General features: G+C 43.5%; 1 protein-coding gene across 2 annotated transcripts; it reads left to right on the forward strand.

The window, feature by feature from the left end:
* On the forward strand, window positions 1-27,838 carry YTHDF2 (YTH N6-methyladenosine RNA binding protein F2). 2 transcript variants are annotated; one of them, XM_005286158.4, is made up of 6 exons: window positions 1-166; window positions 604-628; window positions 1,265-1,344; window positions 6,506-8,092; window positions 10,475-10,560; window positions 26,913-27,838. In XM_005286158.4, the coding sequence occupies exons 1-5, from the start codon at window positions 140-142 to the stop codon at window positions 10,529-10,531; spliced, it is 1,776 nt and encodes a 591-aa protein (XP_005286215.1). In that variant the 5' UTR covers window positions 1-139; the 3' UTR covers window positions 10,532-10,560; window positions 26,913-27,838. The 2 variants fall into 2 exon arrangements, with proteins under 2 accessions (XP_005286215.1, XP_005286216.1); XM_005286159.4 differs by lacking the exon at window positions 10,475-10,560.

Here is a 27,838-nt window from a genome sequence, read left to right on the forward strand (position 1 = left end):
GGCGAGTCAGAGTCCGCCAGGAAGCCGAGCCGCGCGGTGCCTGCGCCCCGCTCCCCGGACAAAGCCGCCGCCGCCGCCCGCCCGCCCGCGAGGAGCCCGGAGCCCGCCCCCGCCGCCCGCGAGGAGCCCGATCGGAGCCATGTCGGCCAGCAGCCTCCTGGAGCAGGTACCGGCCGCCGCGCCCCGGCCTCGCCGCGCCGCGCTCGGGGGAGGCAGCTGGGAAAGGCCCCGGGTTCGGGCCTAGCCCCGGCGGGGCGGCGTTGGCTTCCCCCAGCCCTGAGGCGGTTCAGGGCCGCGCCGGCTCTTGGGCGAGGGCGGGGAGGCTGCGGCCAGGCCGCGCTGGGGTCGGGTCCGGCTGGGGCCTCCCCTGCCAGCCAGGCTCCGGGCCTGGCCTCGCCGCCCGGACCCGGGGCGCCGCCGCCAGGGACCAGCCCCCCCTCTCCCCGGGCCAGGCCCCATCCAGCCCGGTTCTCCCCCACCCCGGCGCTTCCTGAGCTCCCGCCCGCTGGGCTCTGCGGCGCCCGGTGCCTCTTCCCCGCACTCACCGCGGTCCCCTCCTCTCTCTTCCATGTCTCGCCGCGCCGCCTCCTGCCGCCGCTCCAGAGACCCAAGGGCCAAGGCAACAAAGGTGAGAGGCAGCCGGGCCCCCTGGTGACGCGGGTGGGAGGAGATGTTTTTGTGGGAGCTGGGGTGTGGGGATCCCTGGGTGGTGGTGGTAGTAAATCGGGGGGACTGGAGGCAGCGTGTGGGGCTCCCGTGGTGGCCTAGCTGCAGGGGGGCAGGATTTTGCGGGGCGGAGGCGTGAGGAATGTGGGGGGTTCCTTGGAACATGGAAAATGGGGATTTTAAAGGATCAGATGGGAAATAAGAGTGGAGTGGGAAACGAAGTTCTTTTGGGAGCTCAGCATCGGGATAAAAGAATTTCTCTAGCAATCTCACCTCTTCTGTGTTGCCTCCAGGTGAGTCTATATATTGGAGCTGCCTGCAGGTCATGTCTGGAAGCTATACAGCAGAAGTAATTGTCAGTGAATCAGGGAACTTAGATTAGCTTCCATTGTGGGTCAGAGGAAATTTTCTTTAGAGGACCGTGCTGGTGTGTGTGAGACCTTACCCTTATTAATGTGGCTCAGCCGGCAACATTCAGAACCAGTGAGACATTAGTGACATCACTACCGATGTTATAATACAAAAAATACTTTTAGGTTAATACATGTACTTGTTTGAATTGTGGAGTTCTTTCTAAGGGTATGAATTTTGTCCTTAGTGCAAAATGGATCTGTGCATCAGAAGGATGGGTTAAATGATGATGACTTTGAACCCTACTTGAGTCCTCAGGCCAGGCCGGTGAGTACCACAAAACTTCTCTTTAGTTAAGGGGTAGGGTATGCCAAGCAATTACTTAATTTTCTGCCAGTGACTGACTAAAATGAATTTTTCTTTGGCTTTTCTTTGAAGTTTTTAAGTCCTCTCCTCTACCCCATAGATTGACATTTGCTAGCTTTTTATGGCTGTTAAAATAATACTCTGTTTTGTCAGTAAATAGGCAGTACTGTGAGTAGAAAACACTCTGGTAATTCTCGTTAATTGATTAAATATTATTATTTAGGTGTAGGGCTGCTACAATGAATATTGTTTTTTTTAACAGCAATAATTTTAAAAAATACCTTGGGGTTGGGGAACAAACATAAGGGTAAAAGACGCTCCTTAACACTTCTGCGACTTATATGGGTTGCACAGATGTAGCCATGGGCAGAATTTGAACCCCAAAATGTTTATCCTGAACATAAAATGTTGTGCTTCTGATGATGCTAGAAGTAGTAAAAGGAATTCATAAATCTTGTGATCATTTCTGAACTTTCAGTTTTACTCTTAAGACATGTCACCTCCTTACTCATTTCTGGTTGATTATACAATATGAGGAGTGACTGTATTATATGGCAATGTGAAATATCTCAGTAAAATGTGGTAATGTTCTAGAGGCTTGTCTTTCGGAGAGGATATTATCAGTGTTCTTATCTCTTTACCAAGCAAACTGGAAAATGCATGAAGTTAGTTTTGCTTTATTTTTTACAAAAACCAGACTAGGTGGTTTGATAAATGAAAAGGCAGTGGCAAACGAAACCTTAGCTTTAATTAGAAACTGAGCTGTAAAGGTTGCAGTCAAATCTGAAATTGTCACTACCAGAGACCTCACCACTCTTTTTTTGTATTTTTGTTACTAGCTTCTTAGTAAAGATAACTTATACTGTTAATCCTGTTAAACGAGTATTGTGTGACATATATAAAAGATGAAGGAATACGACAGACTTGAGGCAGTATAGACTCAGTTATGGTAGGTATACATATTAAGCTGTATTAGTGACTTTTCCGTTCATCCCAGTTAGCTCATCTGTTCTCAAACAGTCCAGGTGTTAGTCTAAAATAGTCAATAAGTTGTTGCATTTCTCAATTCATTTAGTTTTGTCAACCACATTTTTATAGTTGGAGTTTTTTCAAACAGTGATACCTATTTGATCAGCTCCTGTCATGAGAATTCTAAATAGGCTTCTATCTTTGTTTAATTTGCAACAAGTATGACTTTCTAATATCTCCTTGTTTTTTTAATTTAATCAGTGCCCATCCTCCCTTGCCTCTAGTGAACTTAATTGCTATCATTAGCAGCCTACCTGGTTGGTAAGGTCACTTAGGAGTCTAGTTCTCAGAAAGAGTGTAAAAACCTAGTTTTGAATCTGTGTAGACAGTGTTTATGTTTAGGTTATTTCGCAGACTCCTAGATACAGATGGCTATGTCCCTGCCTACTTCATTAGATAGTACTTTTGTTGTCATAGAAGTTGCTACTACTAATTCTGAAGGGTTTTTGAACATTTAAAGAGACTTTCAATTTACAAGTTGCGCTTCTGTGTGAAATTATTACCTACTAACTAAACAGCTAAATTTACTATATCTGATAGTTTAGAGGAAAAGCAATATTTTTTGTTTTGTTTGTTTGGAACATTTAATAAGCACTTAATGAATAGTCACTCACTTTTCCCCTCTGTGATGGTATTTCGCAGGACACAGGGAAAACTCTTTTTTAAAATAGGAAAATGATTGGTTGTAGAACTACAAAAATTGGTAGGGGAATTCACTGGCTGGCATAATACTGGAAGACTCTTTGAAACCGATGAAATTTCAAACTGATGGTGTCCCTTGAAATATTCAGCAAGAAAAATAAAAGATGAGACAAAACTGGTTAGCTCCAAATAAAATGAAGTCCCATTAGAATGATTTCCTTTCATTTCTCACTATGTTGTATAGTTTGTCACCTGCTCTCGTATTTTGTCAGCTCATATAAGATGAGAGAAACAATCACACAGTCAGAGTTGACTGTGGTGCCCCTGAACAAATGGAACAGGCTGGTAGGAAAACAGTGTCAAGGTTCGTTATCGGAAGATGGGACAGAAAATGTATACAAGGCGCTCAGAAATTAAATTGTTTGCTAACATAGTCAACTGCGTATGAGTAGGACTCCTAGAGGCTATGGTAATACAAATAATGAGGGGTGGCTGCATTTTGAAACTGCATTCCAGCTAATATGTTTAAAACATTAGGTAACTAGATGACACAGGTGCATACTTTTTAATTCAGGAGCAAGTGGGAGCTGCCATTTTAGGAGCCACTATTAACTGATTTGGCAACCTACTGAATCTCCTTAAATTTGACTAAGGTGCTTTGTATTCCGAAGTTCAAATGTACAGTTAGTGAGTCTTAAACATTTTAAAAAGTCTTTAGAACTCTAATCTCTGGGGAGAGGAATGCAGAGGAAGAGTGAGTCGGGGGGAGGGGGGGGACTTTTCAAAAAGCATTAGTCATCCAGGGGAATTGAATACTAGTGGAGTTCTGTTTGCATATTAATCAGTGACACTCCATCACTCAAGTTTGAGAGAGATAGAAGCACTGGACTTCATGTTTAATAACCGTATGCACATTGCTAGGATTTCATCACTGAGCAGTCAGACCTCTCTTCTCTGAATTTACTGTTTTAACCCTTATTTTAATTTGTATGTTCATAGGTTTATTGTACAAATATAACTCTTCTGTATGACATAGATTTAGACAATATATCAGTCTATTCTGTAATCCAGCCCTCCCCTGAAAATTATTTGAGACCAAACATAAGAGAATGGGTGAAAAGAGAATATGTTGACTTGATTAGGGACCAAATTTGATCTGACTGTGTCACTTTTTGTGTGCACTGTATGGGAGAAATCTGTCAAGCCAAAGATCTCATCCCTAGGATAGAATGGGACCCAGCTTTAAATGTAGTCTTCATTATATATTTTTAAGGCCAACTTGCTTGGAGTATTTTAAATTACCTGTGAAACTGGGGAGAGTGTCTCTATCCTTTAAAGGAACATTGTATGATTTGTAGCTAACATCTTAAAAAATCCTTATTTATATTACACACTACAGGGTAGGGCACAATCCTGCAACATCTCATTCATGTAAATAGTCCCATAAACTTTTAAAGTAAAGACTATTCACTGAGTTAGGTTTAGCAAGATCGAGCTCTTAAATGATTAGAACTGTTCTTCCGAACACACTAACTGATAGACTCAAGGAACTCAAGCTATTTAACTTAACAAAGAGAAGAAGGATTAGGGGTGACTTGGTTAGTCTGCAAGTACCTACATAGGGAACAAATATTTAATAAGTGGCTCTTCAGTTTAGCCGAGAGGAGTATAATGACAAATTATTGCAAGTGACAAATTCAGACTTGAAATAAGCCGTACATTTTTAACAGTGAGGGTAATTAACCGTTGGAACAACTTACCAAGGGTCATGGTGGATTCTCCATCACTGACCATTTTGAAATCATGATTGGATGTTTTTCTAAAAGATCTGCTCTAGAATTTATTTTGGGGAAGTTCTATGGCCTGTGTTATCCAGGAGGCCAGACTAGATGATCATGATGGTCCCTTCTGGTCTTGGAATCTATGAATTCACTTTTATTGTGCCACTTATCTTTTTCTTCTCAGCTGGGAAAATGAAAATAGACTAGTCAGATTTATTTTCCGTTTTCAAGCAGTAGCCCAGTGATCTGATGTTTGTTTGGGTGACAAGAACTTCAGGAGAATTTTTTAAAACAAAACCTGTCTCCATTGGTATCTTTACAATTAATTTTCTACTAATTTTAGATAAATTTCAGGCCAAATATAACCTGTTCTTTTAATTTTGAGTCTAGGCAGGTTACTTTCACTTAATTCAAAAAGAGATAGGGAGACAGAACTGCTGTTTCTTTAGTGTGCAGAGCTATCTTGATCCTATATAGGTTTTGATGCATATATGGCATGAAGTCCTTCAGGAACTGCTCTTGGCACCCACAGGCATGATTCAATGAAAAATGGAGTGGTGCCTGATGTAAGCCAAGCTTTTAAACAGGAACGGAACCTGGCTTTCATCTTATCTGCATTGGATTGTCATGTAAACTGTCATGTAGCACTAAGACCTGTGTGCTGCAGGTTCGAATTACTGGATGATAAAACCCATTAGTGTTACTGCAAGAACTCCCTGGTGGTATGGCTTAAATATGAAATGACAGATCTTCATGTAAGCAAGTCTTAGTGATGTCTGTTAAGTTTCCGAATTGCAAAATGAAACATCCCTGGTACTAATGTAGGGGCTGTTTGGATGTAAACATCTAGAGAAGAAAACTCAGGAAGTTTTTCTTCCAAACCTGAAGTCCGTCTCTGTAGCTGTGCTGGAAGGGCCTCTCTGGAAAAGCTTTAGGTTATCCCATGTTTTAGTATGTTACTAATAACGTGTGGCCGAAGCTCCAGAATAGTTTGAGTTTTGGGGATGATACTGTAAATTCCATGTTGGTTCTAAAGTTCTTAATATTAACCTTTGGAGACATTTTTATGGATAATCAATTTGAGATAATTTCAATAGAAATAAATGTGGCCTTTAATAAAACCGTTTAAGGAGTTATTCATAATTTTAATAGTGCTTTTTATTGGTCTCCTTCTCCCTCCCCGCCCCCCCCCCCCACTATATCCCTTTCTTCCAAAACCCCACCAACCATGCAGATTATAAAATGCTCCCCATCCAAAAAAAAAAACCAACAACCCACCTTAAAACCCACTGCATCAGGCAGGTACTAAATGATGATGGTATTCTTTGTACTCTAGATAAAATGTTGAACAGCTCCAGATCATTTTGCTCATGCTATAAAATCCAGTTCCACATGGTGCATCTGTAAACTTCATGCTTCTACATCTTGGGATGAATAGTGTCCTAAATCTTTATATTTAATCTTTCTGGCAATGAAACTGTTTTAATACACGTTTGACAGAGGATACATTTGAAAGCCACGGAGCCTATTTACTGAAGGCTTTGAATATATTTGAACAGCTGAGGTAGGGGGGTGGGGCACGAGAAGAGAATAAAAGGGTTTTTATTCCAGGCCCCTTGATGGTTTGTTCTGCTTATTCTAACTATTCAGTGCTTATTTTTGTTTTGCAGAATAATGCATACACTGCAATGTCTGACTCCTACTTGCCAAGCTACTACAGTCCATCCATTGGATTCTCCTACTCGTTAGGCGAAGCTGCCTGGTCTACAGGAGGTGACCCACCCATGCCCTACTTAACATCCTATGGACAGCTAAGCAATGGGGAGCCTCACTTTCTCCCAGATGCAATGTTTGGGCAGCCAGGGGCCCTTGGCAGCACTCCATTTCTTGGGCAGCATGGCTTTAACTTCTTTCCAAGTGGAATTGACTTTTCAGCTTGGGGGAATAACAGTTCTCAGGGACAGTCCACTCAAAGCTCTGGATATAGTAGCAATTATGCTTATGCACCAAGCTCACTGGGTGGAGCCATGATTGACGGACAGTCTGCTTTTGCCAATGAGACTCTAAATAAGGCTCCTGGCATGAATACCATAGACCAAGGGATGGCAGCACTGAAGTTGGGCAGCACGGATGTTGCAAGCAATGTCCCAAAAGTTGTTGGTTCCGCTGTTGGTAGCGGGTCCATTACCAGTAATATCGTGGCATCTAACAGTTTGCCTCCTGCTACCATTGCTCCTCCAAAACCGACATCGTGGGCTGATATTGCTAGCAAACCTGCGAAACAACAGCCCAAGCTGAAGACCAAGAATGGCATTGCAGGTTCAAGTCTTCCGCCGCCTCCAATAAAACATAACATGGATATTGGAACTTGGGATAACAAAGGGCCAGTAGCAAAAGCGCCTTCCCAGGCTTTAGTTCAGAATATTGGTCAGCAGCCAACCCAGGTGTCCCCTCAACCGGTGGGCCAACAGATCAGTAACAGCCCACCAGTGGTACAGGCTTCTCCAGGGCAACAGCCGCAGCCACTGCCCCCACCACCACCACAGCCAGGCCAGCTACCGGTGCAGCAACAGGCAGCTCAGCCAACCCGCTGGGTTGCACCTCGTAACCGTGGCAATGGGTTTGGTCAAAACGGAGTGGATGGTAATGGAGTGGGACAGTCTCAAGCCAGTTCTGGTTCCGCTCCTTCGGAGCCGCACCCGGTGTTGGAGAAATTGAGGTCCATCAACAACTACAACCCCAAGGATTTTGACTGGAACCCAAAACACGGCCGGGTTTTCATCATTAAGAGTTACTCTGAGGACGATATCCACCGTTCCATTAAATATAACATCTGGTGCAGTACAGAGCACGGCAACAAGAGACTGGATGCTGCTTATCGCTCCATGAACGGGAAAGGCCCCGTTTACTTACTGTTCAGTGTCAACGGCAGTGGTCACTTCTGCGGAGTGGCAGAAATGAAATCTGCTGTGGACTACAACACATGTGCAGGTGTGTGGTCCCAGGACAAATGGAAGGGACGTTTTGATGTCAGGTGGATTTTTGTGAAGGACGTTCCCAACAGCCAGCTGCGGCACATCCGCCTAGAGAATAACGAGAATAAACCAGTGACCAACTCCAGGGACACTCAGGAAGTGCCTCTGGAAAAGGCTAAGCAGGTGTTGAAAATCATTGCCACCTACAAGCACACCACCTCCATCTTTGATGACTTCTCACACTATGAGAAACGCCAGGAGGAGGAGGAAAATGTTAAAAAGGTAACCTGCCTACCTGTCTTCAGGAATTTTGTGGGCTGGGGAAGCATAGAGAAGCTAGGTGGTTCAATGGACTAATGAAGTAGCCTGGAGACTTGCGCTCATAAGTGAGTTTGGGGTCTCACTTTAGTCCTAGCTAATCACTTCCCCACATCATGAACCCACTATCTAGTATGGCAGCTCCTGATCTGGATGGGACCAAGAGTAGGAGGGAGTTCTGCAGAACAGCACGGATGTTCTGGTGGAGCTGTGTGGGGAAGCTTATGTGGCACCTGCCTGCGCTAACCTAGACGCTAGTCAGTGCTGCAAGTCCAACTTTTTTTTCTGAGTATCAAATTTACCTGATTAAAAAAATAAAATTGATCAGTGTTGTCAAGACTCCTCTTTGCCAAGTATATGTTCTACAATAAGAGAGGCAATCGGATAATCTATGATAATGTAACAAAGCAATGCGGAATCTTAGTTGTCAAAACATTCTTCCCGGTGGAGTTAAAGTACCATCCATACTGAGTTGTTAGATACAAATCAGGGTGTTGAATTTGCCTGTGGATGACTCTTCCCCCCCCCCCGCCCCCCCTTAGGGATATAACTCTTATTTGATCCAAAACACTAATTAAAAATTAGCACCAGCTCCTGGTTTGTTGCCAAGTTATGTAAGGCCCTCTTTAGTTCCAGCAACCGGAAATCCCCCACCTGGTATTTGAAGAGCTAAAACATAAGCTGCAAACAATTCAGTGTGACAATCATTGAACAACAAATGTAACAGGGCACACCTTTTCAAGTACAATATTTTAATGTTTGTTACTAGTATACAGAGATGGGATACCAAACATGACTAGCATTTAGCAGAAAACCTGTAAGTCTGGGTGGGAACGCATTGGAATAGTTATATTGACATTGTGTGAACTTGGCCGGACTTGATGGCAGCTTGGAGGTTCTGGGTGGTTTCATGTCCTAAAAGCTGCCATGTCATTTGAGGCCCAGAATGCAGCAACCAGACAAGAGCAGACTAAGTTTTAACTTGCAGCAGAGGGAGAAGTTAAGAAATCTGATCACTGAAGTGTGGGCTGGAGATCTTCAGGAAGTGGGATTCCTAATACATTTCACACTTGAGGTGTGCAGAGCAACAGAATTTGCAGTGCAAGGAAAGGTCACATCTTGGGGAAGGGAGGCAGCTGAAGAGGGGGAAGGGGTGTGATGAACCCAGCAGAGAACTGAGAACAAATGCAAAGGTGCAGAAAGTTCCCAGCAAACAGATTTGAAAACTTGTTAGATTTTTAAAGTTTAGACTATTTTTTAAATATTAAAGGTTAAATTGTAACTTACTAATGGTCCATACAAGAAGCATCTTAAGAAATTAAATTGGTTTAAACCTCAACTTCAGTTTTTTTAAAATGTATTTGCAGTTTCTCTCCCCTGCTTCCTTCAAAAAGACTTACCAGTGACAGAGAATGCTAAGAGCAGGAATGGGAGCTGAAAAAGATGTTTAGAACATTGGAGAGTCCTTTTGGTATTACATTTGAGTTAGCTTAGTGTACCACTCAAGTAGAGAAGTGGTTAAGGAAACTATTTCCTCTCTCCCTGTGAGGGAATTTAAACATGCCTATGAATTTCAGAGATACAAGGAATGAACTCCTGTATGTTTAGAAGTAGTACGTTTGCTTTTGACCACTGACTCATTTTCTTTGTTATGGTATATGCTCTGGGTCCCTGCCCTATAATGTCTGGTATGGAGGAAGTGACTTAGCCGGTCATTTTCAGTACAGTACCTCGGGCAGCTTGACCTTTCGGATCACTTTCTGATGCAGCCTTGAAAATCTTTAGGTTTTCCTTCGGCTACTGTTTCATCACTTCAGTGAGAACCAGCAGACTTTGGTTCCTGGCTTCCAGTTTTGTTGGGCATTAATAAAATGGATACTTGTGTTTCTGCCTTGTGACTATTGTTGGCAAAAGCAAATCTTGTGTGGGCAGCATTCTGTGAGCACCTCAGCTGGCCACCTGAAAAGGATTCACATACCAATTTAAAACACTGCCCCAGCAGCAGTTAATGACGCAGACTGCCTGTCCATGGTCTGTTAGACTTCTTTTGTACTGAAGAAACCCCATTGCTAAGGGCTCTTTGTCTCTGCAGTCACAGTCAGTGGAAGATGGTGCTATGTACATGTTCTGCATTCTTGTTCCTTGAAGCTTAAACATCTCCAAGTTTGGCTGATGCCTAACTTTTAACAAGCTTACAACTGTTTCGTTTGGTTTCAAACTTGGCCAAGGCTGTTCTATTACAGTTGTTTCTGCAGAGCAGCTTACACAGAGTGACTAATGAATGTACTCTCTCCTAACCCTCTCAAAATTTTGGGGACTCCCTGTGTTTTCTCTCCTGTTTCTCAGGTTATCCCTTTAAGAATACCTGCATCCAAGATATATGGGAGTGACCGATTTCTTTAGAGCACTGTGTAGCATATCTAAACAGGCATGTAAGTGGTACTTTACTTTGGTGGTTGTGCTATGTCCTTTCACTTTATAAAGGGAAGTTAAAAGGCTGAGTTTGTCTAAATCTATTACGAACAGACCACTGGGCCGCTCTCTGCTGTACGTACGTTCTTATGCTGGTATCTACTTCTTCCCTGTCCTTAGTTAGATTTTGTTCTGGTTTCCAATCCAGAATTAGATTTTCCTTCAAACCGTTCGATGTTCTCCTATCCAAGGCTGTTGAAGCTGATAGCCAACATAGTCCTTCTCAAGCTGGCTTCAGGCTTCTCAAGACCTTGACAATTGCTCCCACAGTACACTCCATCACTGACTGCTGCAGCATGTGGCCTGCTTTATTTTATATTTTAAAACTAGCAGTAACCCTTTGTTTCTAGAAGGTGTTGCATTGACTTCAGTGAAGTGGTCATGCATATTTAACAGGGAAGTCTCATGAGATTCTGCTTACATTGGAATGGCAACATCTTGTGTATTCCAGACTCAGAAGCAATGGAGGTAAAATGAATGCTCTCTACAGAATTGCACTGGATCTCCGCTTTATAGCTCTGTTCTGTTGCCTTGGCATTATGAATTGCATGTAAACAGTGCACACGTTCTGTGGACTTTAGAAAGGAGTTTGCATAAAGGTTGACATTCTCCAATTCCAGTGACAATGCGTGTTGTAGTGTGCTTCCTTCACTATTGATAAAGGTACTTTTCAGAAGGTAAGAATCAAGCTTGTATTGATTTGGGTGTCGGAATGTATCTATCAATCTCAAAACAGAGACGTAGGATTTGCCAAATGGACCATTATTTCCTGAAGTGTATTCTCTTTTCTCATTGGTTGACACGTGATGCTTCGAAGGAATATTAAACCTCCTTTAAAATACTGAGTGGTAAATGTCACTGCCAATTTTGAGGGGTGCAACTTGTGGAAAAACTAAATGTTAAATCTGCATTTACTAACCTGGATTTTTTTATGGTCACTTTTAAAGCACTGTTTGTTTTTTGTTGAACACCGTTTGTATTTTTTCTGGTTTTGTAGTTGGCTGGAGAAGCAGGAGGGGAAGTATTTTCCAAAGATTGGTGGAGATCCTCATGATTCTTCTGTTACTGTTCTCTTGCCTAATGCCTGTTGTGTTATCCTGTAGAACATGATAAAACCATTCTGAGTAAACAGAGTTAGAACTTCCTTCTCTGTCTTCTTGGGTATTGCAGTTCATGGTGTAAAGTAATTTTTGCTTGCACTGACATGGCTCCTTTCATCCAGGGGTCATAAGATTACCTACCATACTTGTACTAAACCCCCTGAAAAACCTGGCCAGTATGAGGTCGATTGATAGGTGTGCCAGTGCTGAATATCCTTGCTATGGCCCTTTAAAGTTCTGAAATGCACATCCCGGATCCAGCCTTCTGTAAATAGTATGCTAGTTAATACATTTGCAATGATATGATAATAGAGGAAATGGATAAACTGCTCTACTTGTCTCAGTACCTACCTGCTTATGTGTATTTTGCATTTATTATGCCTTTTATCCAACCTCAAGGCACTTAATTGAAACTGATAAATGAGCCTTATATATTCTGTGGGGTTTTTTAAGAGGGAAATCTTATGGTTCTTTCTTGTATGCTCTAATCCAGAAACATGCTTCCTCCTTTAGAAGAAGGGTGTCTTTCCTCTGCTGTAAAATAAGAATAACCAAAAGCCATCTTAGTACAAACAAAATGGAAGTTAGATTGTGAAAAGTAATCCAGTTCTAGTTACTGCAACGACACAGAGGCCTGGTCTACACCTAAAACTTAGGTTGACCTACCTACATTGCTCAGGGCTGTGAAAAAATTTGCATCCTGCGTGACAGTTAGGTTGACCTAACCCCCATTGTAGACACAGCTGGGTCGATGGAAAACTACTTCCATAGATCCAACTACTGCCTCTCAAGGGGATGGATATACTGCAGTGAAGGAAAAACATCTTCTGTCTTTGTAGCAAACGTCGGTGCCACAATGGGGTAGTTGCAGCGCTGCAGCTGGGCCCCTGTAATGCTTGTAGCATAGATGTACTCTGAGTTTTAGTGAGTTAATAAATCTCATTAAGCTACAAGATTTAATGGCTGTTAAAGTCAACTGGTGGCTTGTGAAGCTGATCCCTAGAAGTTGTCAAGATGAGAAGTTTAAAATTGTTTCTTTAGGATTGGTAATCGGATTAAGAGCCTTTCACCTCTAGGCCACCCGGTCAAATGCAGTACACGTTGTGAGTAACCAAAAGGTATTACCCTCTAGCAGGGAATGGCCTACATGAAATGAGTTAATCTCAGGCCATTTTCCAATGAGCTAATTGCTTAATCACAACTGGTACCCTCACTGGCAGCATCATGAAGAGACCAAGGAAATTGAATGTTGTTCTGCTGGCGGTGATCTCTCCAGAACAGTGCAGGGGCACATTGGCAAGGGACAGTTTGCAAAAGACTTTTTTTTTCTTTTCTCCCTCAGTGTTGTCTCTGTCCTTATTGATCAAAGTAAACTTGATCTGTCGATATGTCTCAATTCCCTTAAATGATCTTATTTGGCATTTGTGTTTTTAACAAACATTAAGCTGCATGCATCAGCTGTTAATACCACAGTGAACTAAAATGAAAGCCTTTTTAATGTGGTGGGTGTCTGATTTTCCCCCTCTCCAATAATTCAAGTTAAAGGTGCTGCTGTCTAGGGTTTGTGTTGCTGTTCTTTGAATGTTTTTGGGGTGCTTTAGGAAGAGGATTCCCCAGAAACTTCATGAGATTTTGATACATGGAGGGAAAATGTTGGTGTTTTTTTTAGGGAAATGTGGGTAACTTACTAACACTGGCTGATAGCCCATTGGTGGAGGGCAGTGTTACAGAACTCTAGGTAACTTAGCTTTAATAATCTGAGAAGCAGCAATTTCTCAAGGAAAGTTTCTTTTCTCTGAAGCTAAATGTTAGTTGGCTGTTTTGTTTTCTGAAAGCTCGATGCAGCTGAGCATATGTAGTGTTCTCTTGCCTGCTTTTTCTGCCCAGTGAAGAAGTATAATTGGTCAGGTGACACTACTTAAGCTGATTAGTGTCTAGGAAGAACTAGGAAAGTATTAGTGTGTGAACACATGAACCTCCTGTATTCAGAGTTTTAGTAGGTTTAGCTTTACATGAGCTAGATGACTGACCTCTTTAGAAAGAACAGGAGGACTCGTGGCACCTTAGAGACTAACATTTATTTGAGCATAAGCTTTCGTGGGCTACAGCCCACTCCATCGGATGCATAGACTGGAACATATAGTGAGGATACAGACTAACACGGCTGCTACTTTGTGACCTCTTTAGGTCCCTTCCAGCCCCACATTTCTATTTGTTCTTAGAATGTATTCCTGTGACCTTTTTCTGTCCGACAGGTCACTTTTTTTGCTTTGTCTCTTATATAAGGTGTCCGGTGACGAGTATAAATTTAAGAGGATTCTTTTTGTACTCTTTAGTTTGTCATTGTATGAGCATATTAGCTACGGTTATTAGAACCCTGCCTTAATTTCTAAAATGTACTCCGTTGTTCTTCGTAGTAATAGTAAATCTTACAGCATTACAAGTTAATAAGCCGGTTCCTCAGTGGCACACAACTGGACCATTTGTCCTGTAAAATAGTGCAACTGCACTTTTACTGCAGTAAAGTTGTCCAAGGAAGTCTCGGTTAACAAGAATTGTGGTTATGCAAGCTGATGACTAGACGAGGGAGTTGATTGTTGCTCTTTCCAATGCGTAGCTGCCCGGCGTGCTGCTTTTTAATTGAAGGATAAGTCATGTAATAATGCATTTGATCAGGTTAATAACAGCATTTGGGGGTTTTGTGAGCCATTCTATAGAGCACTCAAAACGCAGACAGCAATTCTAGTTTCATACTGTTAGAATTTCTTTAAATTTAAATTAAAAGGGCAGTGCTGAGCGGTTTTTTGTGTTAGCTGCTTTTCTATTGTTTGTAATAGAATAGTAAGGTAGGAACTTGGGGGGGAAAAATAATAAAAAGAAAAGAAACTATAATTTCCTTCTCATCTGTCGAATTGAGCTTGAAATTAAAAAGCATTTGTTACCAATGCGCACACAGAAAAGGAGTTATTGGTTGCTGTGCTCCCTGGCCTGTCTGTCATAAGAATGACAAAAGTATAGGTCCTATATAAAGTGGCTACCTTTAAGAATTTCTTGGCATCATAGTAGATCTTTAAGAGATTAAAGCCCTGAGGATCATGCTGTCTGGAGTCTTATGTAGCAGGTCATATTTTGGCCACAAACAGGTTGATACTTGGGTTCAGACATGTTTATAAGACAACACTATGCAACTGTAAAAAACTAAGTAGGAATTCATATGTCCATAGGGCATAAGATTCCCTTTTAAATACCTAGGAAAAAGAGAGATTTGTATAAAAGTCCTAGGGAGTGTTGCCCTCCTTACTGGAGCTCATTAACTGAATTTTGGTATCAACTGGTTAATGGAAGTGGGAGACAGCATGGCCTGTTGTCTGTGACTTTATCTTAAAATGAATATTAAGCTTCTCTGGCTTACAGAATGAAGTACTTGTTGTCCAGGCTCCATGGGGGTGGATGTAGAGTTGTCCAGACTTCAGTATTATTCAAACCTGGCTGTTGCATTTGTATTGTATGACGATGAGTACAACAAATGCTTTATTAGCTTCGCATCAATTGAGATTCTGAATCCGGGAAGTGGGTGAACTTCCCTCTCCAGAACATCTTGTGGTTCAAATTGTGTGGTGCTAACACTTACATTCTCTACTATGTAGTCAGCCAAAGTCATAGGACCCATTTCATGTGACCCAGAGTGAGATTTGATCCCAAGCCTGCACCAAGGGTGCATTACTTCCCTGTAATCATTGCAGATTAAATCTCAAGGATGTACTATACTGTTGTATGTATTAGATGGAATAAATGGTGTAACTGGTTTATGTTAACATTAAACCGTGTTAAACAAGGTCAGGGGTTTTATATACAAAGACTTTGCCTTGATACTAAGCAAGCTAAATACACTATTTCTAAAAATCATTTTAACCTTTTATTAAAGTTAAAGAAGGAAAAACAGTCAAAGCATTTGAAATGTAAAGTCTTAAGATTTACATTTTAACATCCAGTATCCCTTTCCCTTTAGCTGGAGAAAATTTATAGAAGGAAAAACCTCCTTGTTCAATAGTCTCTTAGATAATATGAAAGATGGCAATAACTGGCCGCCTGGGGAGAAGAGAAGTTGTTAGCTGAGGTGGCTGGAGCTGTTGCTGTTGAAGTCTAATGCTGTTTCATCCCAGGTGGCGGTTGGGATTCAGCTAGAGTCCGTAAAGGTGGTGAGCTCATCTGGGTCCCTCTGTCTGGCCTGGTCCGGCTAGGACGTGTCTCGGAATCAGGGCGACAAAGGTCCTGGGTCCCTGGAGATGGTGGGGGTACCAGCCATCATGGTGAAGCTTCCTTCAGTAGCCAGTTTTTCTCCCCAAAATATTTAAGACCCCCAGAAGGGAGCGATGGGTGGAGTAGCCCATCCCCTCATGATTTTGTTTACCAATTAAACCTAGTTTCTGACCCACCAATTTTGGTTCATTCATTTTTTAGTTCTACGATTTTCTTGTTTACCAGGCATGATCTTAACACAGTCCTTGAGTTATACCAGGTCTTTTTGTTTGGACTTGCTATCTTCCATTTGCACCTTTTTCACATTAACCCTTGTTTTAAGTTATGGTGAATTCTACTCTTTACTGTTAAGTCCAATCATAACAACATTCAAAGGAAGGTTCTTGGTAAATGCCATTGACTTTATTAAAGCTGGGATAGGAGACTTTAACTCTTTAACATGTAAGTCAATGCAGAAAGTGTCTGATCCATACTCCTTGAAAGACCCAAGCAGGGAAACAGTCAAACTGCCCGGTAGCACAGTGCTGTCAAATGCACAGGGCCAGCAAATTGAAAAAATAGTCCATTATTGCCTCATGTATGTCATGACATACATGCCAATGTATACACAAGAATATCTGATGAAGTAAGACTGGGGCAAGGGAAGAAGACTGGACTTGCCAGTAGAAGAAAAATTCTAGGCCTCACCAATAGCCACAGTTTGAAACTTACAAGAGTATAGTCAGTTTCACTGCTGTTGCCCATAGCCTTCTGAACAGTAATAAAGCTAATGAGATTCTTGTAAGTTTTTATATTTGGCTGTTCAGGAAAGCTGTAGCACCTAGTTACCAAATGGTGGGGGGAGGAGGAGAGTGTTGGGAATGTTCTTATTAACAGCTGGGTGTGGGAATAGGGAATCCTGTTTCCTTCCGGGATCTTGGAATGGAAGCTACAAATGTATTTTGCCTATACACTAAAGCCAGGAGGGGATTCGGGTCCAAATACCATGCCCAGGTAGGAAGCCCAGTGGTGCTTAATAGATGTCTCTGGAATCCCACTCAGAAGGCTCCCATAACTTGTATTAACTTCCGATGGGTAAGGGGTGCTAGTAAATTTTTCAAAGCTTAACTACCTGTGGGTTTTTGTACGGGATCTAAATGCTCATGTTCACTGAAAAGGACCAACTAGCTCATTGTGACGTGGCTTTGGGTAGTTGGTGTCCAGTAGCATGTTGTTGTTTGCTTTAGGACCACATACCATTCTGTTTCCTGTGCAAGTTACACGCTTCAGGGCAGCTGCATCCTGCAGGAAAGTTCCTCTAAGTGTTTGTAGAAATTGGACTTCTTGTTGCTTCAGAATGCCGTTTTGATCTGGAGTGTGAAGACTGGCAGAGTTCGTCCTTTGCACTAGATTGCATCCGTTTTGGTGGTGCCTTGAAAGCAGGTCGGTGCGGGGGGGGGAAATAGGGATTTGAGCATGTCTGCCAGCCAGCTGACAACCAGGAACAGCTGACAGCATGTAACTGCCACTGCAGAAATAGAGGCAGTCTTTCTAAGACTTCCATGAAGTCCCTCCCGACACCCTAGCTCCCAAGCTGGATGGTTGACATAAAAATGCAAGCTGTGGTTTAAAATGCACAGATCATGTGGTGGTTGGGGTTCTGTAAGTGCTTACGATAGGTTAGTCTTGTTTTGGTTACAACCACTCTTGAAAGAGGACATCTTGCTGTTCCCTATTTACTCTGTATGCCTTGATAGCCGTTTGTTGATTAGATACCAGAGTGATCAGCATCTTAGACAAACATTAGGTGTTGTGCTCAGTTTTTATGCTGAAGCAAGACCTTTCTAACTGTCAGGATGTGCAAACTCAGCCTGATACTGTGATTTGGCTTTTCAGTCTGTGATGTGGACCTTTTTGAGAGAGTCCCTCTTCTCCAATATCCTGCGGACGGATGCAGTTGAGATTTGCTGGAACACTTGGGTTGTCTGTGCCTGTAATTCAGATTTCCAGGACTGATTACATATCCTCCTTTGGCATATGATCCCACAGATGGGTCTCACTTTGCTTGCCCTCTGGTCAAGTTGTTAGGCTTTCTTGTTTAATCAAGATTTTGATTAAATTTTAATTTGCTATCGGAGCAGGAGGAGTTCTAGCATGGGGTTATCAACATGTCTAGTATATTTACTTTTTTGAATTTTAAGGAGCTCCTTTACAAGAGTGCAGAGTGATAACTAAAATTCAGCCATTGTCACAAACCAAGAAAAATGTGCAGACTGAATGAAGCTAGCGTTTCTGTTGCTGTGTAGGTCAGGGTAGGATGCAGCTCTTTCCTCTGCAGTTGTATTGGCTTTCCAGTGCCAACAGTAGTAAAATATTGTGTTTTGTATATAAACTGAGCATTTTAAGACTCAGAAGCTGCATGGGGAGCGGATAAGCATAGTAAGAAGGTGCTATTTCAGTGAGTTATTTGTGCTAACCATAACCACATTTTAAGCTGATCTTGTTGGAAAGGCTGGCAGAGCAAAAACATCATTGGTAGAAACATCACTCTTATTTCTAGTTCAAGTCAGAAGTCATTGTGTTGTTGCATAACTTTTGGAAGCCCTGAAACTGGGTTAGTTTGGTTAGGACTGCATATGATCTGACATGGGAGGCCTCAAAGGGTTTATTTCCAAGTGAACAAAATGATTCTAGATTTAAAGAATCCCAGTAGTTCCAGCAAACGTTATTGAAGATGGGGCTGAATTCTGCTGTTGGGCAGGGCGCACATCTCCCATTGATCTCTGCTGCAGTTGCATGCATGTATCTAGAGGACAGAACTTAGTCATCAGTGCATATGACCTTAGCGGAAGGAGCGTGGTCTATTGTAAGGGTTTTCCAATTTCCATAATGCAGCCCACAGCCTAAAAGTTTCAGGTCTCACCACTTCTCCCACTCAGGCATACAAAACACCCCTGTGCTCATTACAGCAGCTTCTTATGTGGAAAAACATTGGGAAAGTAACGTGTGTTGAAATCGGACAACACCGTGACCAGCCCACCACCAAGTGTGCTGACACGCTTGGCAATCACTGGTGTGGTGGTGAGGACCTGAAACTAGCAGTTGAGTTCTGGGTTCTGTGGCAGGTTCTGTCCCTATTTGTAACCTTGGATAAATCTTTCTCCAGCCGTAAAGTGGGAATAATACTTGCCTACCTCACAGCAAGTGCTGCTTGTAAATCAATGTAAGAGCCCCTGCAAGGTGCTATACAAATACATAGTATTGGCATCTGTGTATCAGTCATTTCTAATGTGCCATTCGTCATAGTATGTAGGTGCTAACTATAAACTTTCAGGTAAGTCTTTTACTCTCCTGTCAGGATTGGCTCCCAAGCTGTGTGACTGGAAACTGCATCCTCTCATCCGATTGCTGCACTAGACCCATTCATTCAGTAATGTCACAAGCCGGCTTGTGACATCATGGCTTCCTCCCTATAACTGGTGACATGGCTGAAATTAATTATGCAGGATAATCACGTTCTGGCCTTTTCTGGAATGGAGAATTTTGATTCAGCTCTCTAGGATATCTGTAAACACAGCATGTCCACGGCCGTGCTTGCAAAAGTGTATAGGTGTCTATTCCACCTGCTCTGAGCAAGGATACGTTTCTTGTTATCCATTGTGTTGCTCGGTACTGTGTACAATTAGTCCTCCCATTGTATTCCCACAGTGCTCTTCCCCATCCTTCACTGACACGTCACAGCTCTCGCTTTGCCTGGTCTGTCCCCTCTCTCTTCTTCTACTTTTCATTATACTTGAGCCAATCTTTGTTGATCAAGGGCAACTTTAATAAAACGCAATGTGGATATTTTTTGTCATCCAGGGATTCACATGTCAAAGGGCAGAATCTCATGGTTCATACCTGCAGGTACACATGCCCCAGGCCCTTTTCCTGGGATTTTGCGTGGGTGTTAGCTTAGCAGGATTCCCCACACTCCTGAGATCTGAGGAAAAACAAGAATAGAGATGTTGTGGGTACACAGCACTTAACCCCCACCTCTGACCCCAGAAGATCTGCCTACCTACCTCTCTCTCTCGTAGTCCAGCACTCACTTGTTACCTTCTATATCCCCTGGAGAGCAAGACATCTCTCCCGGTGGGTGGTGGGATGTCCCACTGCATTGGATGAGGGCGTGGACAATGTTGGACTGTATAGAGGGGACGTCGTCTCTAGACTAAGGCCTCTTTCCTAGAAGGAAATGCAAGAGAAACTGCTCGTTCAGCTACAAACAAAAGCACAGAAAAAAACTACTGCCATGAATGAAGAGAATGAAATCACGCCCCGTATCTCCTTCAGCACTGAGAGCAGTGCTCACATTAGTACACACTGGCCTTTCAGACCCCAAGTGGTTGCACCGGAATAGAAGGAAACTGCTCGCTTTCCCTCCATGGCATATGCATGGATGAGAGCATAAACCCAGATCCTTGTGCCATGCAAGGAAAAGTCGCTTGCAGCAGGTAACAGAATGAGCCAAAAATCTGAACGGGGCAAATAGCCGCCCTACACCATTTCTTTATAAGAAACTCCCCCTAAATATTCTGTGAAGCTGCAATAGTGGGGGAAGTCATGGGATTATTCTGCGCCAGAATGCGGCACTAGTTCTTCAAGCCTCTTCAGGTTGTTATACTGAATATTCAGTTGAGAGAAACTTGCGGTACGATCCCCCATCCTGAAATTAAACCGTTCGTATCTAGTCTGCTTCCTTCTGTCTCTGGCCTTTTTCCAGATTCCATGAAGGATCCATTTCTGGGACTCTTCTTGGGTTGTGTTGTCCTTTGTTCCTGCATCCTGTGACTTTTTTTGCTCCATCTCCCCTGTGCCATTCAAAAAAGAACTAAAGTTCATGGAGGATAGGTCCATCAATGGCTGTTAGCCATGATGGGCAGGGATGGTGTCCCTAGCCTCTGTTTGCCAGAAGCTGGGAATGGGTGACAGGGGATGGATCACTTGATGATTCCCTGTTCTGTTCATTCCCTCTGGGGCACCTGGCATTGGCCACTGTGGGAAGACAGGATACTGGACTAGATGGACCTTTGGTCTGACCCAGTAGGGCCATTCTTATGTTCTTATTCCTCTTAGACCCCTTGTCTTCCTTTCCTTGTGTGTGCTTTGGCTTTTGGAGTAGCTTTACTTTCCCGGAAGGGGAAGGACAAAGCAACTCATTAAACGCGTGTTTTGGGATCTGTCTGGTCAGCTAATCAGTTGAAGTGGTCAGCAGGGACTGCAGCCACCATCTGCAGGACAAGATGGGACTCTCTCTCACTTGAAGCTACAATGGGGGGGTGGCAGTTCTAAGGCTGTGTATTCCTGCAGCTAGCTTAAAACCCATCTGTGCCTGAGAAGGTAGAGTTCAGTTCATGCAGTTGACCTCTTCTTGAGTGGGTGTGGCATATTGCCATCTGTCCTTGGTTAGTGAACCGTGCTGGATTCAGAACCAGGAGGCAGAGGAGGAGAAAGACCTGGCAACTTCATTTCGATTTGCAGCTTCCCCTAGGCATATGGCTTTATTATTTATTTGTACCGTGTTACCCAGGGATCAAAACTGCTTTGGTTATCTGTTGTGGTTCTTGATTTCGCCTGTTTTCAGGTCTGCTCCATTTGTATGGCAGATATTAATTAACAGAATTTGCTCCACCTTAGCCTAATTTTCATCTAAAAGGCAACGTGTAAGTATCCAGGGCTTTGTCTCAAATGTCCTGTGGAGAAAGGGGTTGACTAGGCCTATTGTGGGGAAGAAGCTTTAAAACTGAAGCGGTGTTCCACTCACTGTATCCTTGGTTGATGGGGGTAGGAAATGTATTGTTGCAAATTGGCGCTTAGTCCTCGCCTGCACGAAACTTTTACTGGTTATCCAGTGGGTGCAGACACTCTTATTCCAGTGTAAGGGTGGTTTGGTTAGATTTAGATTAAACCTTTTTCCAAGCGACATAAACCAAATCAGAAAAGGCCCCCTTGTACCAAAACATGGCTGTGTCTACCCTGTGGAGGCTATGCCAGCAGAGTCTCCTAGTGTCGAGACAGACTGTGACAGAAGGAGTTTTCTGAGAGTGCAGAACACAGTCTTCCCCAGATGATCTGAGCTACATGGATGGAAGGACTCTTCTGTCAACATAGTTGTGTTTTGGTGGCATAACTCTGTGGGTCGGGGGGTGGTTTTTCACATGCCTAACCAATGTAGCTATGCCAATATAACTTTTTTCAATGTAGACCAAGCCGAAGCGTCTCGACCCAGGGAGTTGTACTGGGGTACAAAGGCCTGAGGCTAACCAGACACCTGTAGCTGTCATTTTCCGTTGTTGATGGTGAATGGTAATGGTTAACTTTTCCCAGTGCTGAGGGTAGAAACTGGATCCAAGAATGGTTTCAGTGAGGGCCAACTTTTTCAATGAACTTGAAGCAAGAGATCACGGGGAATGACTAGGTGGAGAAAAGAGGGCAATCAGTAACTGGATGTGAGCATCATTGTTCATGGAGAGGTCATCTGCTGGCAAATTTTTGGTCGTCTTATTGACGTTGCATGTTAAATTGTCAGAGATGTTTAAAAAATGCTTTGAGTCGATTTAAATTAGCATCTCTCTCTCTCCAACGTGATTTTTTTTAACCCTTTGTGGTAAGCTGGACTCAAGTTCTGTGGCAAAGCCCCTTGATTATGAAGTAGCACAGAGGGAAATTTTACAGCAGCTGCATTTAACATTTAAAAAGTTAATGAATCCAACATGAAAACAAATGATATCAATGCAGTAGCCACTGAGGTTTCTTTGATATGAATTTCAATGTAATTTACTCTTTTCCACTTTCGTTTTTCGATATACTGTCGATTTTTATCCTGACAATGCATAATTGTGGTGTAGCAGTTGTCAAGGGCAAGTTGTGGGGGTTTGGCAGCTGGGTAGGGAACAGATGAGGATTTGGCACCTGGAGAACCATAGGAGGTACTTTGGGGATTTTGGAATAACTACCTGCTTCTGTTAAAATGATCAGCAGTAAAATAGTTGACATTTCTACTGTCCCAGATTGAGGTCAATAGAAGGAGATTTTGGAACAAATTGATAAATTAAACAGTAATAAGTCACCAAGACCAGATGGTATTCACCCAAGGGACTGGGTGGGGCTCAAGTATGAAATTGCAGAACTACTAACCGTGATGTGTAACCATCGCTTTAATTCAGTCTCTCTACCAGAAGATGGGAGGGTAGCTAATGTGACACCAATTTTAAAAAAAGACTCCAGAGGTGATCCTGGCAATTACAGGCCAGTAAGCCTAACTTCAGTACCAGACAAATGGTTTGAAACTAGAGAAAAGAGCAAAGCTATCAAACCCATAGATGAACACAGTATGTTGGGGAAGAGTCAACGCTGCATTTAAAAAGGGAAATCATGCCTTATCTGTATAGTAGAATTTTTTGAGAGGGTCAGCAAACATGTGGATAAGGGTGATCCAGTCCATATGGTGTACTTGAACTTTCAGAAAGCCTTTGACAGGGTCCCTCACCAAAGGCTCTTAAGCAAAGTGGGCAGTCCTGGGATAAGAGGGAAGGTTCTGTCATGGCTCAGTAACTGGTTAAAATAGGAAACAAAGGGTAGGAATAAATGGTCAGTGTTCACAACAGAGAGAGAAATAATGGGGTCTCCTAAGGATCTGTCCTGAGACCTGTGCTGCTCAGCGTATCCACAAATCTGGGAAAAGGGGCAAACAGTGAGGTAGCAAAACTTGTAGACGCTACAAAAATTACCATATATACTCGATCATAAACCGGTTCGTTTATAAGCCGACACCCCCCACCCCCGGATGGATAAGTAAACATGGAAAAATTTTATAACCAGTTCATAAGCCGACCCTATAATTCAGGGGTCGGCAAGCATCAGGATTAGCCGCTGGTGGGCCGAGATGGTTTGTTTACCTCGAGCGTCCTCAGGCACGGAGGTAAACCTAAGTAAACAAAGTGTCCCAGCACGCCAGCTGCTTACCCTGACGGGCCGGGACAGCAACTGGTGGGGAAATTTTTTGGAGGGGAGAAGCTGGGAGTTAGGGGAGTAACCCCTGTGACCACCCTCCACATGACCCTAGCCCAGGACCCCCACACTCTCCCCATCCCTTCCCACCTTATCTGGGGAGGGCCAGGGGAGGATGTCTCTGGCCTGGCCGCAGCCTGCTCCGGGGGGGCCAGACTGGGGGGGGAGAGACTCTGGCCCCGCCTCTTCTCTTCTGGCTCTGCAGGCTGCGCTGACTCTCCTTGCTCCCTCTGTTGGTGGGAGGGGCTGTGTCCCACCTCTCCCTCTCTATCCCCGTTCGTAAGCCGACCCCCTTCTCTGGTGCTTCCCTTCTTTACTAAAAAAAAATTTGGCTTATGAAGGAGTATACACAGTACTCAAGATAGTTAAGTCCAAAGCTGACTCTAATGTGTTACAAAGGAATCTCGCTAAACTGGGAGACTGGACAACAAAACGGCAGATGAAATTCATTGTTGATAATTGCAAAATAATGCACATGGGGGGGAAAAAAATCCCAACTATACATACAAAATGAGGGGGTCTAAATTAGCCCCTCTCACGTAAGAAAGAGATTTGGGAGTCGTAATTCTCGGAAAACATCTGCTCAGTGTGCAGTGGCAGTCAAACAAGCGAACGATTTAGGGACCATTAGGAAAGGGATAGATCATAATGCTATTATATTAAATCCATGGTATGTCCCCACCTTGAATACTGTCTGCAGTTCTGGTCACCTCGTCTCACAAAAGATCTCTTAGAATTGGAAAAGGGGCAGAGAAGGCAACAAATGAGTAGGGATATGGAACAACTTCCATGTGAGGAGAGATTTAAAGGGACTGGGACTGTTCAGATTAGAAAAGAGACGACTAAGCAGGGATATGATAGGTCTATAAAATCATAAGTTCATGGAGGATAGGTCCATCGATGGCTATTAGCCAAGATCAGGGGTTCTCAAACGGGGGGGGGTCAGGACCCCTTGGGGTTGTGAGGTTATTCATGAGGGGGGGTTGCGAGCTGTCAACCTCCACCAAAAACCCCGCTTGCCTCCAGCATTTATAATGGTGTTAAATTAAACACACTTTTAAACATATTTATTGGGGGGGGGGTTGCACTCAGAGGCTTGCTGTGTGAAAGGGGTCGCCCGTAAAAAAGGTTTGAGACCCGCTGGCCAGGATGGTCAGGGACACCACCCCATGCCCTGTGTGTAAACCCCCAACGGCCAGAAGATGGGACTGGATGACAGGGAATGGATCACGCCAATTGCCTTGTTGTGTTCATTCCCTCTGAAGCATCTGGCCCTGGCTGCTGTCAGAGAGAGGGTACTGGGCTAGATGGACCATTGGTCTGACCCAGCATGGCTGTTCTCATGGATTGCCATCTTTAGGTTTCAGTGCTTACCACTCCATTCAATGCCATTTGCACTTCTTTTGTACTGTCTGCCTTGAAAAAGTGAAGTGTGAACCAATCCCACGTCAGCCCGAGTCTGCGGTTCTTGTTGGCTGGAAGCTTTGTTGTTTAAAATGAAGGATTGTACCCTGGATCATCAGTCTTCACGAGGCATGAATTCTGTGGTTGGAGAACTGTCAGGGGCTCGGTTTTATAGCCCTGAGCAAGCAACTTGCCAGTGCCGAGTTCACTGAGGGACTGAACACAAACGGTTTTCAGTTCCTGTTCTCACTAGCCATAAATGAGTATCTGATCTCCTTCAGCAAATGGACCCCTGCTGCCAATTCACTCTTGAAAGCCCCCAAATCCCTCCTTTCCCAGGGCAGGTCACTCCTCCTCCCCACTGTTACCTACTCGCTCTCTAGACTGGTTTCTAGCCTGATGGGATTGAGAACTGGAGGCAGGTCTCTTGGGAACTGCTTTCTGAAGATCCCTTTACAGGAATGGGGAAGAGAGCCCTGTTTCGCCCCACCAGTGAGGCTCTGGAAACCCTCACTGATAACTAGCACAGTGGCTGCCTCTACCTGGCCCCCCACACTGTGTCCAGCCAGTTAATTGACAGAACATTAGCAGTGAGTAGTTTGTTTATTTCACTAGCTCTTCACTGGCTGCCCTTTCCCCCCCCTTTCCTTGTTTGTGTCCCACTTCCCTTCATTATACTTGGCAGGCTGTACAAAACAGGAGGAATCTAAGCAGGTTGCATCTGTGAGAGTTGTTTTTTAATGAATTAGACTGGTAGGACCTCTGCTCTTGCTGTCTGCAAAAGATGTTGCTGGGGGTAGGGAGAGGAAAGGAGCAGGGTGCGAGGGGAGGGGTTGTGGTGGCAACTGCTATTCTAAAGGGGAAATGGCAAAAGTTGGGAGGCATCACACGATACGATGTATGTACATAGTCATACCAGCCATGTGCAGCTGCCCTCTTAAAATGAGCTCCTGCTCCTTGAACAGAAACGGACTGTTTCTCAGATTCACCTTAGTTATAATGGACCTCTCCGGTCATAACCCAGATAGATCTCTAAATATTAATGTAGACAAACGCCCCTCAGGGAAGGTTTTAGGAATTCATAGATTCTAGGACTGGAAGGGACCTCGAGAGATCATCGAGTCCAGTCCCCTGCCCTCATGGCAGGAAAAAATTAAAGGGAGATGTCCTATCTCCTAGAACTGGAAGGGACCTTGAAAGGTCATCGAGTCCAGCCCCCTGCCTTCACTAGCAGGACCAAGTACTGATTTTGCCCCAGATCCCTAAGTGGCCCCCTCAAGGATTGAACTCCACAACCCTGGGTTTAGCAGGCCAATGCTCAAACCACTGAGCTATCCATCCCCTAATCCTGCTTCAGTGTGGGGAGGTGGACTGGGTGATCTTTTGACATCCGTTCCAGCCCTATGTTTTCATGGTCTGTGTATGAGATAGTAGTGAACAAAATCCTGTTCCCTCTTGACCCATGGAAGTTTTGCAAGAGTTGCTCTAAACTAACCACCTTCTCTTTTCTCCTGCAGGAACGCCAAGGCCGTGTCAAGTAAAAGGCTACGCTTCCCACAGAGACTGCAGCAGAGGTTGCATCTGGGATATCTTTCAAAGAGAGAGAGAGAGAGGAGAAAAAGAACACCCCAGAGAGAATTAGGACTTTTTTTCTTAATTTCATTGACTTTAAAACAAAAAACTTACAAACTTGCAGTTTAAAAAAAAAAAGTATTGGAATGTCACAAGAGACATAGGACTAAAAAAACAAAAACAAAAAAAAAATCCCTTCTAGGTAGAGTATAGGTAAAAACTGTCCCCTTTCTTTTGGCTTTGGTTGTGATTTCAGAGCATATGCTTTGTTTTTTGTCTTTTTACTATGTTTTCCGGATTTGAAAGTCCGTAAGTGGCATATGCCTTTTTTCTCTAATTTTTAAACCCCGCTGCATCCCTTTCTTCCACTTCCCTCGTGCCTCCTTTCCCCCTGGTTTTGACATTTGCACTTGGAACACCGAGTTGTGACTTTTTTTGGACATCCGCCGCAGAAAGTGGAAGAACTGTTTTTTCCTTGGACTGGAAGAGGAGGAATTTTATGAATTATTTGGGTTTATTTGCCTGGAAGAATTGAATGGAAATTATTGCCAAGGTTGTGTCTAAGGGTGGTTTGTTTTCCTCTGACCCTTTGTTACTCAAAAGTCAAGTACTAGGAGTCCTAAGAAATGTTCTGTTCTTGTGCATTATATGGATTACAGATTAAGTCTGGATTAATTTGATTTAAAGGCTGAGAACAGTGGTAAAAACTTGTTTTGTTTACAGGAACATGAATTTTGAACGAAAAATATTGTAAAATGTGTAGTGAATATGTTTCTTCAGTTTCTTGTTAAGCCAATGAGGAATGGGCGTTGCCTTTCTTTTCACCATTAATCACTTCTCAATAATAAACGTGAGATCCTGTTGAGCATCA

The sequence above is a fragment of the Chrysemys picta genome, chromosome 23 (assembly GCF_011386835.1).
Source record: "Chrysemys picta bellii isolate R12L10 chromosome 23, ASM1138683v2, whole genome shotgun sequence".
NCBI classification, from domain to species: Eukaryota; Metazoa; Chordata; order Testudines; family Emydidae; genus Chrysemys; species Chrysemys picta.

Bases quoted from the DNA above. Each gene is read 5' to 3' on its own strand.
- YTHDF2 (XM_005286158.4), top strand. From the start codon at position 140: ATGTCGGCCAGCAGCCTCCTGGAGCAG. The intron at 1,345-6,505 runs GTGAGTACCACA...TTTGTTTTGCAG, and splicing joins TGAGTCCTCAGGCCAGGCCG to AATAATGCATACACTGCAAT. The intron at 8,093-10,474 runs GTAACCTGCCTA...CCTGTTTCTCAG, and splicing joins AGGAGGAAAATGTTAAAAAG to GTTATCCCTTTAAGAATACC.